The 17,607-nt window shown below is 36.2% G+C and overlaps 1 protein-coding gene across 1 annotated transcript; it reads left to right on the top strand.

Annotated features, from left to right (window-relative positions):
* Positions 1–1,040: 1,040 nt before the first annotated feature.
* On the top strand, positions 1,041–17,043 carry LOC145692826 (uncharacterized). The gene is made up of 7 exons (XM_081768323.1): positions 1,041–1,522; positions 5,289–5,537; positions 7,638–7,775; positions 8,622–8,824; positions 10,577–10,736; positions 12,117–12,235; positions 14,855–17,043. Exons 1-7 carry the CDS (start codon positions 1,315–1,317, stop codon positions 15,233–15,235), a joined length of 1,458 nt encoding a protein of 485 aa, XP_081624449.1. The 5' UTR covers positions 1,041–1,314; the 3' UTR covers positions 15,236–17,043.
* The last annotated feature ends 564 nt before the right edge of the window (positions 17,044–17,607 follow it).

Below are 17,607 nucleotides of genomic sequence, written 5' to 3'. Positions count from 1 at the left end.
TTGTAGAAGTGCAAAGTCTAAGTCACACAACCCAGAACTGATCTTAGGCAGTTCGTATGCTGTCATTCTCTTTAATGTTGCCGTACTTCCGTAACCTTTCATAAACTGAACAAAATTAAGAATTTTTGAAAAAGCAATGAATTGAAGATAAATGAAAGGGACAACAGAGTGATGTAGCAACATTGATTTTCAGGTAACGGGGGTCATAAATTTCTCACGAATGTCTCCAAGAACACGAGGAAGAGTTTCGAGGACTTTCCAGATTCCAGGGGGAAAAAGTATCTTCAAATGTGTCTGCTAGTATAAGCTCCTCATTATGGTATCTACAAGAAATGGGTAATGAAATATATCCTAACCTCATTTCAAACAATTGACAGTCCCTTGTCAACTCCACGTGAGGTCTTAGTTGCCACAGTTCCAAATGTTGTTCTTTAAGTTAGTGCTCGATTCCCTGTTTGGAACAGAGACAAGCTTCCTTGTTCTTACATTGCCTGACATCTGTTTCATATTAGCCATGGTATTAGGAACAAAGAACAGACATAGTGGATGTTAAAGCGTTGCAACCCCGCAAATGTGGTCAACAGAGGAATACTGTTCTAAAATTCAGCATCGGAACTTCAAGATATATGCTGAACTGCACTCCTATTGACTCAATACACTATAACTAAAATATTTGTCGAAATACGGAACTACGTAAATCAGTCGATAGATGGCATGCTCGTAGTAGTTTTCGATAATTTTTTTAGATGTGAACTTTTCTAGCGCTAAAAATTATGTCGTTTCCTACCAATACTAATCGACAATTTTTATTTGAACTTCTCGTATCCAAACTTTAAAAGAAAGAAAAACTTCCACCATGATTTTCATAAAACTATTCCGGCCTTGATTGAATGTAGTGTCTTCTCTTTCTAACAATAGAACTATTTCTATTGTGTAGAGCTAGAGTAGGTCAGGAATAAGAGGTGAATTTGTAACAAAATTCTATTAATCCCCTTATTCAAGATAATCCCCATGCCGTAAGAGTCGCTGAAAACCAGTGGGCCACTGGCAGGGAGATGGTCGATTCGTCGCCACAGCGACGTATCGAAGAGTATCGCCAGTGGGCCGCTGGTGGCGGATCTCCGACAAGTCGGATAGAGATATGAAGCAGCGGCATAGTGACGGTGCCACCACGTAACAGCGTGTACTTCGTTGCAGTCCGCGCTTCTTCGATTCGCCGAGGAAGGAACGCGTCAACATCGCCGCGTGCATGCGGAAGGAGGACTTCATTTGTTGTTTACATGCGGGTCTCAAGTGTGGCGGGCAAGTGGCAAGATGTGCAAATTATTTTCTTGTATTATATTTAAGGAAGAAGATACATTAGCTACTATACCAACCTGTTGGATATCTAAACACGAAGGAAAAGAAATTGCAAGATGGCCACCATATGCTGGAACAAAACGACAAAGACATATTATATTCCATGAAGAACCAGATGAGAGAACATGGGATACCTACGAAGTGGCAGTAAAATACACTGATGGTAAGATTTTAAAATTTACTTGCTATACTCGCTGGAGCAAATCGATGAAAATTGTATACTTTGCGTAGAATAGGGTATTTAGAAATGTACTAAATTGTTTGAAGACACTAAAAAAAAAAGTTATAGCCTCGAAATAAAAATATGCACATACTTCCTGTATATTGTGAATCAAATAAAGGCGAAGGGTGTAGATGCCCGACCCCCATATAGGCTACATACTATTGGCTTTAGGTAGGTAAATTGGCAAATTTTTACTTTGACTCCAACTGTGACTTCTGTTAAGAATTATACTATAAGTACAAGGGCCACAATGTTACTATACGATGTTAAGAATTATACTATAAGTACAAGGGCCACAATGTTACTATACGAAGTTAAGAATTATACTATAAGTACAAGGGCCACAATGTTACTAAACCTATAAGAACCGATTAAAGTCACAGTTGGAGTCAAAGTAAAGACTTGCCGGTAAATTTTAAAAAGTTTGGTTTACAAATGATAAAATGAACTCCTTTATGGTGTAAAGATCATTACCGTAACACATTTAGGCCCTTGTACTTCGAAAACTAATAGAATTCGTACTAGTGCATATATGAGGTCAGTTTATTTTACACCCTTGTCAAATAAAAGTTAGTTAAAGCTGTTCTAGAACGCAGACCACTCATAAACTCATGAAATGGTTATAATTGTGGTTCGCTTGTTTTACGCAGGAGCGTTGACCAATTGTACCTGTGTCTTCCTGTATGCAAGGTCTATGAGAGTTCCAAAAAAGGTGCTAAACCAAGTGAAACGTGAGTCAAAGGAGAGGATGGAGAGTGTATTGCTCTCCTGTTGCAGCAACTCTTAAAGGGAAGGGCATTACTCGAGCAGACGCCTCTATCAAATTTTCACACATTTATTGCATTTTCCGATTTCTTCTTGCAGAGCATGCACTAAATGAGGAGCTAATGCATAAACCACGAACAAACTTGTGCTAGGTGGCCACTAAAAGCAGGAATGCCATCTAACCGAGTCAGTGCAGGAGCGCAGCAGGGTGGCTGCAGGGAGCAGGCGCATCAGCGACGGGGGGCATACGCATAAACAAGAATGGAAAAATACATAAAATGTCCGCAATAATTTTCACCTTCAATAACACTTAAATAATCGAAATAACTCTTACTTTCAAAACGGCTTCACTGGTTTCCAGGGTACAAATGGCCCCCTGCGAGGAGAAATTCGTCTGTTTTGAATTTTTTCGTCTTTTCCACACCTTGCATAGTTGATTTTACGTTTCAACATACCATAACGCTGCAAAAACTTTATAATATGGTGCTGTTTTTCACACAATTCTTTGTAATAAAATAGTATGTTTGCATTATATTCATCGCAAATGACCATTGCTAACACGAACAGAACATTCCCGCCGTTTATTTCCACCTTTTTCGCATTCTTGTATTTTTCCGCTTCAGTAAATAGTTACACTTAGAAAATGTTCACTCCCATTGAAAATGTATTTCAATATGATATCTAATGGCAGAAATTACTTATAGTCACACTACTTCGTTTACGAAAAGTGTTTGGCATCGTATTTTACCTATAAATTTTGTTTTTGGTAGAGCCGTCTGCTCGAGTGAACCCAGGGAATGTTCTACATTACTGGTCCGCAACACCGTCACGAAATTGCAGTCCATGCAATCTTCGTTCAAACTGCTTAAATTTACCTTTTGGACCTGTAATTTCTACTGTTTTGTTTTGAGTTTTTTTTTCTTTCTTTCTTTCTTCTTGGAACTCTTAATTTTGAATTTCAACATAATGGTGAGCTGCCACAATGTTGTATCTTCATTAATAACCGATATATTTTTTAAAAAAATACGTTAGCGCCATTTCCTTAACTTATATCCGGAGACAGGTAAAATCCTCGGATCGTTCTGTAAGAATTGTAGCTTGAAAACAGTTAAAATTAGGTTCGTTTGCTTTAGTAATCGTAAAATACAGTTTCTTATAATGGGAAATATGGGATTTATTACTTAAAACTGCAAAGACTGTTAAAAAGTATAGGTGATGGTAAACGCTGACACTAAGCTGCAAACTTAACGTTCAAAAAATTATATCTTATTTGTTAATAAAGGTACAAAATAGTGGCTACTCACACGTTATGTGGAGGGTGCAAATTAAGATTTCCAAGTAAAAAAAAAAAAAAAACTCAAAACAAAACAGTAAAAATTACAGGTCCAAAAGGTCCCCTTGAAACTCTCAGAGCCCTGGTAAAACTCTAGAAGAACTCCTCTAGTTCTACCATGAAGAAAATGCATGAAATACCATATTTTCAAAATGTAGGTTCCTTTCCATTACCATCAGGTTTAAAAATTAGGGTTCAGTTTACCAGACGGTCTACTAAATAGAAAATTTGGTAGAAATTTAATTACACTTGCATATGTACACAGATAGGAACTCATTCGGACACGAGTGCAGATTTTGTTTAGCCATGAAAATCTTATCAGACAAGAATGATTTTTATATTACTGGATTGGCTTTGAAAAGTGCAATTCACAGCAGTCAATACCGGACAGCAATTGTCCGGAATACAGACATGCGTATCGGGCTAATAATATATATATATATATATATATATATATATATATATATATATATATATATATATATATATATATATATATATATATATATATTGTCAGCAGGCAACAGTGTCCAGATGATGAATATTAATTTTCAACATACGTTATGTATACATCAGTGGATGTATTGTAAAGTGGGTTTCCTCGTAGTCTGATACTTAGCGCGATTGACTTCAGTGCACGTGGTCGCGAGTTGGATTCCCGCTGGGAGCTCACCGTAAATGGTGGTTCGAAACCCACTTTAAACTGTAGGTTCACGTATTATATGACTCTCGCTGCGAAAAAGGGACGTTAAACTCATACCAATTTTAATTTGATTGTGAAGCGTAATGCCCATCACAATTGCGTCTGGACATGTCCGGACTACCATGTCCGTGATAGGATCTAAATTCCGACAAGAATGCAACATTTTGATTTACACATGACACGGTGAACTCGCCAGTAGTCAGCCATGGTTTTCCAGGAGTGAGTGCAATCAATTTTATTCTTCACAGGGAATTAATTAATCTGTATATTGTTATTTCTGATCCTCATGTGGGTATTCCAGAGACTTGCTGTCCGGATTTCGCTGCTATGAATTGCGTTTGTCAAAGCTGAAATAATTCTTATCTGACAACATTTTTACGGATAAATCCAAAATCTGCACACGTGTTACGATGAGAACTTGTTTCGGACATGGTTGCCCGTACACGTCCGGGAGTGAGCGCAATGAATTTTATTCTTCACGAGGAATTCACTAATATGCATATTGTTATGGTCGATCCTATTTTCAGCATAAAATCTATGGTACTTGTTTTTTTTTCGTCAACAGGCTGCAACACTTTTCTTGTAAAACAAATTCGGGGCTTGGAAATAACGTCTGAATTGTCTGCCCATCCAATACTACAGAATTTTTTCGGAAACACAGAAGACCTTGTAGAGAATCACTGTAGATTGGCTCTGAATGAAATGACAATGCACTCAACATTTTAAAATGCATTTCATAAAATGTAACCAATAGAATAAGGTTTCGTACTTTTAGAAATTGAAATTACACAGTAAATATAAATTGCATTGAACTAATAACATTGTATCATTTCAATTGCTGCTATTTTTGAACTATATAAATACACAGGAAGATTTATAAAACAGCCCAAATTGATTTCTTGCAGAGGACTACCTGAAAGTAAGATCCAAAGAGGAACTTTGCTCTTATACCTCAGATATAGCAACAACAGCGGATGAAGAACCAGGGCCCCAACGTAGATCGAAAAGAAAAACCGTTAAGCGGCGCATATATTGTGAAGATGAATCAGAAGAATCAAATGAATCGGATCATGCTTGTGGAGCAGTTAACAGAGAACTTGCAAGTGATGACACAGAAATAGTACCACCTCCAAATGTGTTTAAAGTTGCTACAGGTTGGTTCAACTGATTCTTTTATATTGTGTGCTTGCTGGTTTCGACTTTCATTTTTCAGTCTATGTTTTATGACAAAATTATAGCAACATTTAATACAATATTTATTCAGTCACGGTCCAGTATAACTATGAGTTATAGTACTTTCCAGCGGTCCTAAGATAACTAGCACCTAACACTGACGTAAAGAGTGGAAGCTTTGTGGCGGTAAAGAGAGTCGACTCGGTGGCGCAGTTGGCATATAAGCCCAAAGGTTCCGTTTCGATCCATTGTCTGGTAAAATAATTTTCATGTTTTTAAGGCCATATTTAGATGAGTACTGGACATCATTTTTATTTCTGTCTTTTGAATTGCATCGTTAGTTCATAACTGCATGGTTGTGATGCAAAAGGAAAATGTTCTATATGAATCTGGTTTAGAAATAAAATTATCTCCTCTAAACCGTTTTATGGCTAAACTTAACTTTACTGTTCAACAATGAATGTGGTTGCTTATAAACTATTCAATCTACGAAATATTAGCAGACAGCAAATTCTTCATAAATTAGTATAGTGTGACCACAAAACTTTTCTTTTTAGCGATGATAATATAATGATCTGCCCGGAGGCAGGTCTGAGCAAGACGAACCTATGCTTGTTTGTCATTGCCTTCAATGCGATGATGACGTCCTACGGACGGGACCTGTGGTTTAACATGGGATTCATCAACGAGGATGATCAGCACATTCTGGAAAATCGGGAAGAAATTTTTTGTGGATACTGACTTGTATCTTCACTGGGAATCGAACCCAAGACCCTTCATTATAAGGCGACGAGTGTTTCCACTCATTCATCGGGAACACTTTATTTTTAGTATTTTAAAAAGTTCAAATGGAATGAACTCATTTTACATCTCACCCATTCAATTGATATGGTGAAGGTTTGCGTAATACTTCGGCACAGAAAAGCAGACTGTGTTGTTTTCAGAAACACTGCGTTCAGTAATGTCATCGTGCTTCGAGGCCGGAGTCACGCGCACAACATGCAAGTATGATTTATATTTTATTCGAAAATATATTTGCTTGAAAATGTACTCTGGACCTCTACATATGAAATCCTTTACTTGCTGAAAAAAAAAGTAATTTAACATTCCGACATTGTAAGTCAATGAATATCCTAATTCCAGTCAGGGTGATAGGTCGTTGAACTACAAACCATCCGAAAGCTCTACTCCGATTGAGGTGTGACTGGTCTGTAGTTCGAATTTGTTTTAATTGGGGGTCTTAGAGCAGAAAAAGATACATTGCATTTTTGAAAATATTGTTTAAAAATAGAATTTCATAGCTATAACAGCAAGTTAGTTACCTATGATGGAAAAATTGAGCAACCATACTTTGAAAAATGAGCATAAGTAACATTTAAATTTTACAGGAGACGCAAAGACTTAATATATTGAGAATGGATGCCGAAAGAGTTTTCAGCCCTTTTCTCAGTTGCTGTTCAACCGATATCCATCAAATTGGAAGAGTAGGCTTCTACGGCTATCTAGTCGTGCACTACACAATTTGAAACAGATCGCTTGAATACGGGCTAAAAAGTAGTTTGGATATTATGTCGGATTATCGAGATGCATTGTATTTCAACGAAAGTTTACATTGTTCTACCTCCAGCAGATATGTCATATTTTTACAGTTTGTATATCAAGTCCGAAGCTATACACTCAAATAGAAAGAAAGTATTTTGGAAACTTTGTTAGTTATACTTTTTTTTTTTTTTTTTTTTTTTTGCAAAGTTGGTTCCATTTTTTAAAATTTATTTATTTATTCTTTCAGATTTTGGAGTGAGAACTTCAGATTCTTTTATATTCTACTTCTTAGGCTCGGCGATAATAATTCTGTGAAAATTTTTAATTAATTTGGTGTGTGTTACTATGCAATTTATTGTTCTATGTTTCGGTATATGTTGTTTTGATTCGACATTTTGTATTTAGCAAAAAGCTATACAATTGTAATATGTTGGCTTAGATGAGGAGAGATTAACAGATATGAAAATTAGTGGACCGCGGTAGCAGCATTTGTGTTACTTTAAATTCTGGTGTCAGAACTTTTTTTTTTTTTTTAACAGATTCTCACTGTAATGCTGTGGCTTCATGCTCCACTCGCGTCAACAGTCATGATCAGAATACTCCAAGTAGCGAAGGTGATACAACACCGAGTGTTAAAAGCAGTCACACATCCGGTGCACTTTCACCAGGAGAATCAGGTATGAAAGATTATTTATTTTTGTGTTCCTAGCACTTTTGCTAAATGTTAACTTCCTTCCAATATTGTGTTCTCTCAATTTAAATTAACAGAGCTCAAAATTTCCTCTAAGTTGGTCATCATAATTGCGCTCCTTCTACCGGAGCTTCTCATTTGTTTAGAATTTCATATTTGCTGCCCAGGCTCCCATAATCTACCATGGTTGGTCGGAAGAGGTTCAGTGGTATGCATATCAAACCCTGCCGCATAGATAATATGCTCAATGGAATTGAAGTGTAAACCTTATCCACATTGTCAAATACTGATTTTTAAGTTTGCAGTTTAATAAATCAAAGGCGCATCTTTATATATTGGATACCTGATTTACTCGAAACCGTATCGGGCATTTATGTTGAAATGTTTGTATATACTTGTTAAGCCAAATTTTAATTTTTTAATGCGTTGTGGTATTTGGTTCTCGTACTGATGGAACACCTGCGGAGATGAGAGCTCTCAAAATGATATCATTCACGTTCGAGTGCTGTGATTGTCTACCTGTGCTGCTGTTGCATGATAATCCATGTAATCCTCTCTTATCTACGAGAGCATTACAGGCAGAACAACGGTGCACGACAAATTAGTTAATAACTATATATATATAAACTTTTTTTTAACTAAGAACTGTTTTGAGGTCTAGAGAGCGTGAAATGAAAAGTCATGAAGAGACTTTTCCGAAGTCGTAACATGGTTAGGAATGTGGTCTTTCGAAATCTACCTAAAACAGGGTGAAGTTTTATACAGTCGTTTGTACCTTCTCAGTGGTTTTCCTTTCCTGAAAACTTTTTGAATATTTCCTTTTTGGTTTCAGTTTACCTGAAGAAAATACTTCAAAGCTTAGAGGTTCTTAGAAAAGTCTGTGAATCCAATAATACACTATTACTAAAACTAACTGCACAAACTCATACCGTGAGTCCTACCTTTGCTGAATGGAACATTTTACCGTGTAAAACTGTGGAAGATTTACAATCTGTAGAATCACAATGTGAGGATGAAAACAAACGGAACGATTTGGTGAGTGAGTGAGTTTTTCTTTTTAATAATGTGCATATTCAGTTTGCAATTATCCTTATTCTCATCTAGTGCGTACCATACATGCACGAAGCACCGGATTTTTTTGCCTAGAGGGCCACTGAACGTATTACGCATAAAGCCAACTTGTGATTACATTAAAAAAAAAAACTTTCTGCTCTTTGACACAGTCATCATCGGTTATCTATTTAAGAAAGATACATAGGAAAAGCGTTAATGAATGGTTAAAACACGCTGGAGAGGAAAAATTACTTAGAGATTTAATCCACTTGAGATCACCACAGTATAATATCCTTAATTCTCTTCGTATTTTTTTAACCTTCAGCGTGGTTTTAAAACGTACGAAGTCGTTTTACTTATATATCCGTTTTCAACAGGTGATGACAATGGCAAACAGTCGAAAGTGCTTTTCTTTAGTTTTTACATTGCTATCAGTAGTTACCTTTATATTTTTATTTAATACGTAGTACGTCAATGATACCGTAAGCGAAAACTCCGGTGCTCCGTGCATGTATTGCAGTCACTAGAAAAAAACTTTTTTTTAATTTTATTTTTTATCTCTTTTTTTAACATTGAGGTGAGTAGTGATTGGTATATTATCACCCGCTCTGAGTTGGAGTGTTACGTATTGTTTTCAAATTCTAACATTTTTTTCCAGTAGCACCCGTTCCATTATACGCGCGTAAATATAATATACTTTCTATTTTATTTCTCAATATTCAGGATGCAACATGTAGATACAACAATAGTTTCGGATTCAGTTATTTCTTTGCATGTTAGGTGTTTAATATTTTAGGTGGAGTTTTAAAAATCTGCTTATTGCAGAGATCCTCATGTCAGAAATTCCGAAGAATTTCTATATATTTTCTCCGATCATGACCCCCCTGGCACTAACTTACCCTCAGTCCAAATGTATATAGATAGAGGCTATATAACGATTCTTGTGAACGCTTTAGCTGCCGTAATTTTTAACGAATTGAAACCAAACTTAACACAAGAATTGATTGTATTAATAGGTCGGATGAGTTCGTTATCCAGAATGATCGGATGAAAAATTTCAAAATGGCGGCCCATTCGAACTTTTAAAAATTTCAAAATATCTACAGCTATGAACCGATTGGCACCAAATTTGATCAAAATGTTGATGATTACAATATATTAGTTGTATGTGAAAATCAGAACGATCCGTTAGATAATTTCGAAATGACGGCTCTTTATAAAATCTACCTGTCCTTAGCGGCCCTGTGCCAAAAGACGTATTATTTTATGTATATATTAATTTTTTTTAACGAAGTAAGCACCGCAGTTATTAGCTCCCTCCAGAATTTGTTTAGAAACAGGTACGAAATTTCTAGCGTTGCACTTGCGTAGCTGATTCCACTGTAAGAAGTACACATTCCTCAAATACGAAACTTCATTAATATTTTTGTTCCAGATTTTTGCAAGTAAAAAGTCATTATTTGCATATCTCGTTTATAGAGTTAAAACTTTTTTTTTTTTTTTTTTGCGTTTGCACAGTCTATTTAGTTATTAAGGATTTGGAATTGATACATTAAGTCCTCAATGAGTCTTCCTTGTTCTAGGATTAAAAAAATTAATGTGTTTCTCGGCTACTTTCTGAGTTAAATTTGTGTTTATAACCTTTCTCTAACATAAGTCAGAAAGTTCAGAAAGTTGATCTGTACCTTACCAGTTTGAATACTTACACAAAAATGTTGTTCGCTTTTGTTTCAGATTCGGTTGCTGACCGCAGTGGGTGGAGAAAATGTGGAACAGTGTGCAAGAAATGCTCTGAGGAAATTGATGACAGACGAAGCAGCTCTGAGAGTTAACATAACTGGCAGTAACGCCAAGTTTTCCTTTGGAAAATCTTTGTTGGCTGAAATTCTTCGAGGTAAGCAAAAAAAAAAAAAAATCTTAAACTATTGTCACATTTTAGTATTAATTACGTCTTGTGTCTGTTAGCAGGTCCTACTGTTGATGGAAGGTAAAAAAGAGATTTTTAACTAGCTTCTGCTCCCTGTAGAGGGGTAAAACTATAGAAAAACGAGCATTTTTATTAATAACTACTTTAATGGATTGTTTTCTGTTATAAGAGCCTTATAAATGTTCAAATATAAATTGAAGATTCCGGGATATTGGTTGGGAAGGGGGGGGGATCGGACAAGATGAAGGCAGAAAATGAAACGGAGTTGCTCGAACAATGGATTTTGATGAATCTGAACGACACTTTCAAAGGTTTATCACGAGGTCTACTTTTCGAAGAACCTTAATACTAGTAATAGTAACCCGTGTAACGGAATGAGCTTAGAAGCCTGCTTCAATGCCAGCTGCTAGCAACTATAAGGTCAACACTGCGTGTCACTGTCTGATGGCAAGCGAGCTTACCCATGATAGTGTTTACAGTCGGGGAAAAATGGGAATTCTCTGAATATACAAGGAAGTTCGGGAGAATGGTTTATTACTGGTTTAGGCCATGAAAAATTACTTTTTGATGTTGAATGAAGAGTTAGTGGTTGGCAATATATAAATTATTTCCAGAAAAGGTGCATTGCATTTCCTAACACAATACCTGTAGATTGGTACCAATTCTCTTTCTTGTACGTTGTGTTTTCGGATACCCTTTATTAGAATACATGGATGAAAGTTTGTTTGTGTGTTTTCACATAAGACATAAAATAACTACTATAAAGGTTCTTCGAACAGTAGACCTCATGATAAACCTCTTATGATATAAAAGAAATCCATTTAAATCGTTTTTAATATTTTTTCTTTTTTCCGCATGTTTGCCCATAGTTTCTTTTTTTTTTTTACCCTCTTCTGCTTGTCCGATTTTCTTCTCCAACGAACTTGTACCTAACATAGTTTTGTGAGCATTGATGAAAATATCCTGCAGTATTTTCGAGATTTTACTTTAGCTTTAGTTCCCTTTCAGGGACATTTTCGAGGAGAAATATAGTAATTGGTTTCTCGAGTTCAAGAAGTACAGCATGGGTAAAAGCATTAAAAAAGCTTTGAAATATGCTTCGTCTACCTATTGTACCTATATTAAATCTCTCCTTGATAGTCATCGGTAAGTTCTTTGGACCACTTTTAGCCAATTGCATTTCTGGTGTTATTTTGTCTGAAAAGCACACTGGAAAGAGAACGAAAATAAAAATGAATACTAGAAAGTGATCATCTTTTACTGTTAGTTAGTCAATACTAATATTTTACAGTGCGCCATTTTTGCTCCACTTTTGTACTTCTAAATTAAATTCTCTGCATTTTCCAGATGTTGTCGCCGCAAACTTCCCAGGATATAATGTCACAACACACCGAATTATACACATTACCCAAAGGTGGTTAAAAGGTGCGGTGGACAGGAACGGAGGAAGGGAAAGAAGACGTCAGGTATACTTAAGCAGTATATTTTCTAACTCTTTAGGCTGTAAAACATGCATAGCTCAGCGCAGTAAAATTAGTTACTGGCCTAGTATTTTTAAAACTAGTAACATTTTTAATATTTTATTCACCGTTTGGCTCTAAGCTTAGAGTGGTTGTTCACGCTGCATTACATTTAAGCTCTCTGTTCAAATGTTTGTATATAGGAAAAGAGTACTTACGAATATACACACGAAGATATTGGAGCAAGCTTTCGGTATAAGAAACCAGAGTCATGCAGAAGAAAACCCTTAGGACGTAGAGCCTCAGTTGAGAAGTTCCTTGTACTCTCACCGGGAATGGAACACATGTCGCTCGATTGGCAGTCGGTCACTTTACCAACTAGATTACATGTCAGCCCAAGGTCAGAAAACAGATATTATAAATTGCTTTATTATTATTTTTTTAAAATAAAGAAGCTTTTTTGGGGAAGAATTTAAATGTTGGAAACTTAATTTTTTCCTTTGCAAATTTACTGGCTTATAATGTCAATCTTTTTTTTTTTTCAAAAACTGCCCTTTTCAAAGAAAGAAAAAAAAACAGCTTTTGGCACAAGGCCGCAAAGGATAGGTAGATTTCTTTCTAGCATGTATTTTATTGATGCGAGACCTATTGCACGGACTTCTCTTGATAGATTGAAATATACAAATACTGAGAAAAAATCTTCTTCCCTCGCGTCACAGTTTCCCGAGTGGAGAAACCTCGGTGGTCGTGTGGTTAGACGCGTTCGGTTGCTGTCCCCTGGCTGTGGGGCTGGTGGGTTCGATTCTCGCCTTGGGCTTGGGTGTTGCGTAGTGTCGTAGTTGTTCTTGTGGAATGTATTAAGCGGAAATCAGTAATCGGTAATCACAAATCAGTATATGTGGTATGAGTGTGTAAAAAAGGTCGGCGTGAATGTAAAAAAAAAAAAAAAAAAAAAGTGGTCTAAGGCATAGGTTGAGTAATGCAAGGGTCACTAGTTCGATTCTCGTTCACGGGAAGATGGCTTTTTTTTTTTGCTTCTTTGAACGGCCGCCATTTTAAAATTTTTTAACGGTTCGTTCTGATTTTCACACACATCTAGTATATTGTTAACCTCGACATTTTGTTCAAATATGGTGCAGATCGGTTCATAATTGTAAAAATTATGAATTTTTCGAAAGTTCAAATGGCCGCCGTTTTGAAATGTTCATCCGATCATTGTGGCTAACAAACTGTAGCCCTCTGTAGTTCAATGTATTGTTGGTGTTCGTGACCAATCATGCAGGATGTAGAAGAAAGATAGATTAACTCTGTATCTGTCATCACTATTTATATGTACTGGGATATTTTCCTAAGAATAACAAGACCCTTCATCTAATTTTAATTCGGTGTATAATAATAAATCACAGCCATATTCGATCCACTACTGGATGAGGCCTCTCCCCAGAGGGAGGAATTGGTTTACTGCTCCCACGCTGACCAGACGGGTTGGGAGAGGAGAGCCGAAGCTTTCACTGTGATCGTCACTATCTTCATTCATAACAGCTCCCCAATTGCGTTACGATGCTGGGTGGGCACCGTTCCAGACCCACGCCTTGGAAACCATCGCAGCGCCGGAAATGGAACCCGGGAACCCTAAGTCCGTAGTCAGCGACGCTAACCACTAGACCACCGGGACGGTCTCTCTCTCTCTTTCTCTCTCTGAGAGAAAAATTGAGAGATTCTCACCATTCGGTTTATTTGATAATATATTTTTAGTAGTTTTACTGCTTAAGCACCAGGTTGTAATTGAAAACTAAAAATGTACTGTTTCCTGAGAAAATGGCTTCTAATCTTGCTAAATGTCTAAGTTTCTCAGAGCTTTACTTAGTGTCACCAAATCAGTGTTGAAACACTATCTTTACAAATGTTTTCTTAATACTACATTCATAATCATTGCAGAGGAAAAATAGCCTTTTCTGAAGTTCCCATGCACGATAGAACTGTACAAACCTCAGTCCTGTTCTTATATTACTAAAAGGTTGTAAAGCAATTTCAGAAATGTCCAACAAACATTTAATAATACTATTTTAGCCCTAACTACTTTCCAACGCTTAAAATTGTAACAATACATTTCTAATACAAAAATGACAATTTGATTGCGAAAATTAGACAAGTAAATTCAGCATTGCTAATAAAATTAACTTTTGCAGCACCTCCAGTAAAATCTTATGATTTAGCACCAGTGACACCATGATTTGAAAGGACACATGGTGTAACAAATGAGGGCACTTATCCAATTTGCCAACCCTTTTTAACATTATTTTTCATTTCTTCGTGATTGAGATTTTACAAGTGTTAGTTTTTATCCCGATGTGGACTCCCATCTTTCCGTATACGTATACGTCCGTGTAACGGCATTCTATCCTATTTGTTCTAGAGTCTGCAGCACTTGCTGCCAGTGCTGCTGGCTTAAGTGTGGGTTTCAAACTTGTTTGGATCAACTTTTATTTCCTTAGATGATTTAAAGAAAAAGTTCTAATACACAGAAATTACAAATAACTGGTCTTGCACGAAATTTGTTGCAAAACTATCCCTAATGAAATCTAGAGTTAATGTGTAATAGAAGCATTTATATTTCTTTTACAGAAAAAACTCCAATCAGTACAGATGCCTAAAAGTCACCACCGTGTTTTATCTTCAGCTGCATACAAAAGAATAAAGAGAGAGGTCAACCGACAGTTTGAAGATATAGAGGCAAATGTTGAACTCTCTAGGAATAATGAATCAAACAGTACCATTGTTTGTGACAAAGAGGAATTTTATTCCGTACAAGAAAACAGCACATGTACATCAGGACGTGATGTCAGTGTTAGTGACATCGTGAAGTCGTCTTATTTTGGCATATTTAAAGTAAGAGAGCTTTCAAAACTTTCAGTGTTTCAGGTTGAGAATAATGTAAAGAAATGTGTTCTTTTGCCTACAGACTGCAACAGCTTTGTATGCATTCCAATGTGTGATGAAATGTAAATGTAAAGGTATTATTGACAATTGGACTTTAAGGTGTTGTCATCATTGCGTAACGCACACAAAAATAGCTTAATTGTACTGAAATACTATAGTGGATGGATGTACTTTGCTCACAATATGTACAGATTTACGTGTCTAGAATGCGCATTTTTTTTTCTAAGATAGCGAGAGGCGTGCTATATACAGAGTGATTCGAACAGCGTTGTCCTAACGCGTTTTTTTCTACATTCCATATGTTTAACATGCAGATTTCGACATGTTTCACTACAGATGACATGTACCATTGGTTTAGATCTACTTTTGTCTCGACGTTTGCTTAAAATTATGTTTAATTCCGGTTAATACTAAATCTTAAAATTATTCAATTTCGTGTGGGGTTATTTCTCTTTCTCGCGTTCATACACTACTCTGAACATCGTTTTTAACATTTGGACTATAGTTTTGAATTTTGGCATTACACAGGAAATTACAAAAAGCATTATACGTTCTTAAAACAAATGGAAAGCACTGGTATTTTAAACAATGCTGCCTGATATATATTTAAGATACAATTTGTTTTTCCGACTTTACCGTAGCACAGCCAGATAGGCATATGCATGCATATGCACATTCTACACCCGTCAATCTTGTATTATTTTTTCAGTCGTAAAGGGCCCTGCCCTTTTCTTATGGAAAATGGATCTCGGTCAGTTTATTATTTCTAACTGTGCCACTGTTCCCACCCACCTGGAAAACCGGGAAAAGTCAGGGAATTCACCTTATTCGTGAAAAGTCCTTGAAAAGTCAGGGAATTCCATGAAAATCTGACAAAACCTGAAAAAGTCAGGGAATTTCAAGATGAGTTTAACTTTCAAATCTAATTTTTAACGTTTTATAATGCTAAGCAGGAATTGCTTCTGGTTCATCGCAAGACGAGCCAGTAGTTTAACATTTTTTTAAATGATGTTACGGCGTTTAAACGACGAATATAAATGTACATGCATAGTATACCTCTGGTCCGAAGAAATAAAGTTGCTTTTTTACATTATCTGTAACCCTGCAAATTTGTAAATTGTGTCCTGGAAAACCTGCAAAAGTCAGGGAATTCGTGCTTGCCAAATCAGTGGAAACCCTGTATGCACAAACGAAAGGTCTTGATGTGTAGGTAAAAAGTCTCTATGGGCACAAATCTCTAACAATTATATTTCTCGAGTTATGTGGGTTTAAAGTCACGCGATGTCATGAAAACCGCGTGATACATTATTCGTCAAAAAACTACTTCGGAGGATACAGAGCCAGTTAGTCAATGACATCAAAGCTAGCAGAAACTCATAATGGCATTGGCTAACTGGCTTTCGATCCCCTCGAAACTGCATTTTCGCGAATAATGCATCACGCGGATTGTCGAAGTAGCTTGTAGTTCACGATGCGATCACAGACGTTGCGCAGTCCCTCGTCTGTGGCCGTATTGTGAACTACAAGCACTTAGACAATGGTCAGTCCACTCATGGGCACATTACAGTTTTATTTCACGCGGTTTCCATGACATCACGTAACTGTAAACCCATATAACTCGAGAAATATAATATTTAGAAATTCGTGCCCATGGAGTCTTTTTATCTACACTTCAAGGCTTTTCGTTTGCGCATAGCTAGAAATAATTTGACCGAGAGCCATTTTCCATAAGAAAAGGGCGGGATCCTTAGAATTATATTTTTCTTGTGATATAGTTTGAAAATATTGACCATTTGCACTTTTCTTTAGATTTCCTCTTGTTTTTGTGTTTATAAATAAGCGTTTGTTTGAATAAAGAGATATTTTAGTTTTAATTACTTTCTTTGGTTCTTTCCAGATTTTATGCCTTCGTATATTTAATTTAAAATTCATTATTAACTTCTGTAACACTCGTAGTGATGCACAATCAATGCATTATTTTCTAATAAGGCTAGTTCAATTTGCCACTCAAATGGAGGTGAGAACTCGTGGTTCGTAAGTGCAGGATCTCTCATAATTTATATTTACAGTTTGTGCACTTTAGTCTCTACAGTCAAACATTCCAGCAAGTAATAGCTTACCAACATGTATATCTTAAATCTAAAATCGAATGATGTGCGTCACGATTGAAAAGGGTTTATTTTTTAACTCTGCTTGGCAACACGTCTTAATTCTTATCTCCTTGATGTATTTTTTGCACTTATTTGTTGCTTCAACCAAGATCAGTTCAAGAAGTTTAATTATTGAAACTTTGCATTCAAAAATAAGAGAGCAGAAGTAAAAGAAAAAAAAATAAATAAAAGCAAAATATAACCTTGTGAAATTCACCATGTTTGACAATTTTAGCATTCTCGGTTGACATTTTTATCGACAGCGACGAATTATATTTTAGAGTAAAA

The sequence above is a fragment of the Thermobia domestica genome, chromosome 8 (genome assembly GCF_964235325.1).
Source record: "Thermobia domestica chromosome 8, izTheDome1.hap1.1, whole genome shotgun sequence".
NCBI lineage: Eukaryota > Metazoa > Arthropoda > Insecta > Zygentoma > Lepismatidae > Thermobia > Thermobia domestica.
Note: the sequence above shows the minus strand (reverse complement) of the source record. Positions and strands in the feature narration are given on the sequence as shown.

Excerpts from the sequence above, each read along its gene's own strand:
- LOC145692826 (XM_081768323.1), top strand. The coding sequence starts at position 1,315 with ATGTGCAAATTATTTTCTTGTATTATATTTAAGGAAGAAGATACATTA. Across the intron at positions 5,538-7,637 it reads TGTGTTTAAAGTTGCTACAG|ATTCTCACTGTAATGCTGTG; the intron begins GTTGGTTCAACT and ends TTTTTTTAACAG. Across the intron at positions 8,825-10,576 it reads AAAACAAACGGAACGATTTG|ATTCGGTTGCTGACCGCAGT; the intron begins GTGAGTGAGTGA and ends CTTTTGTTTCAG.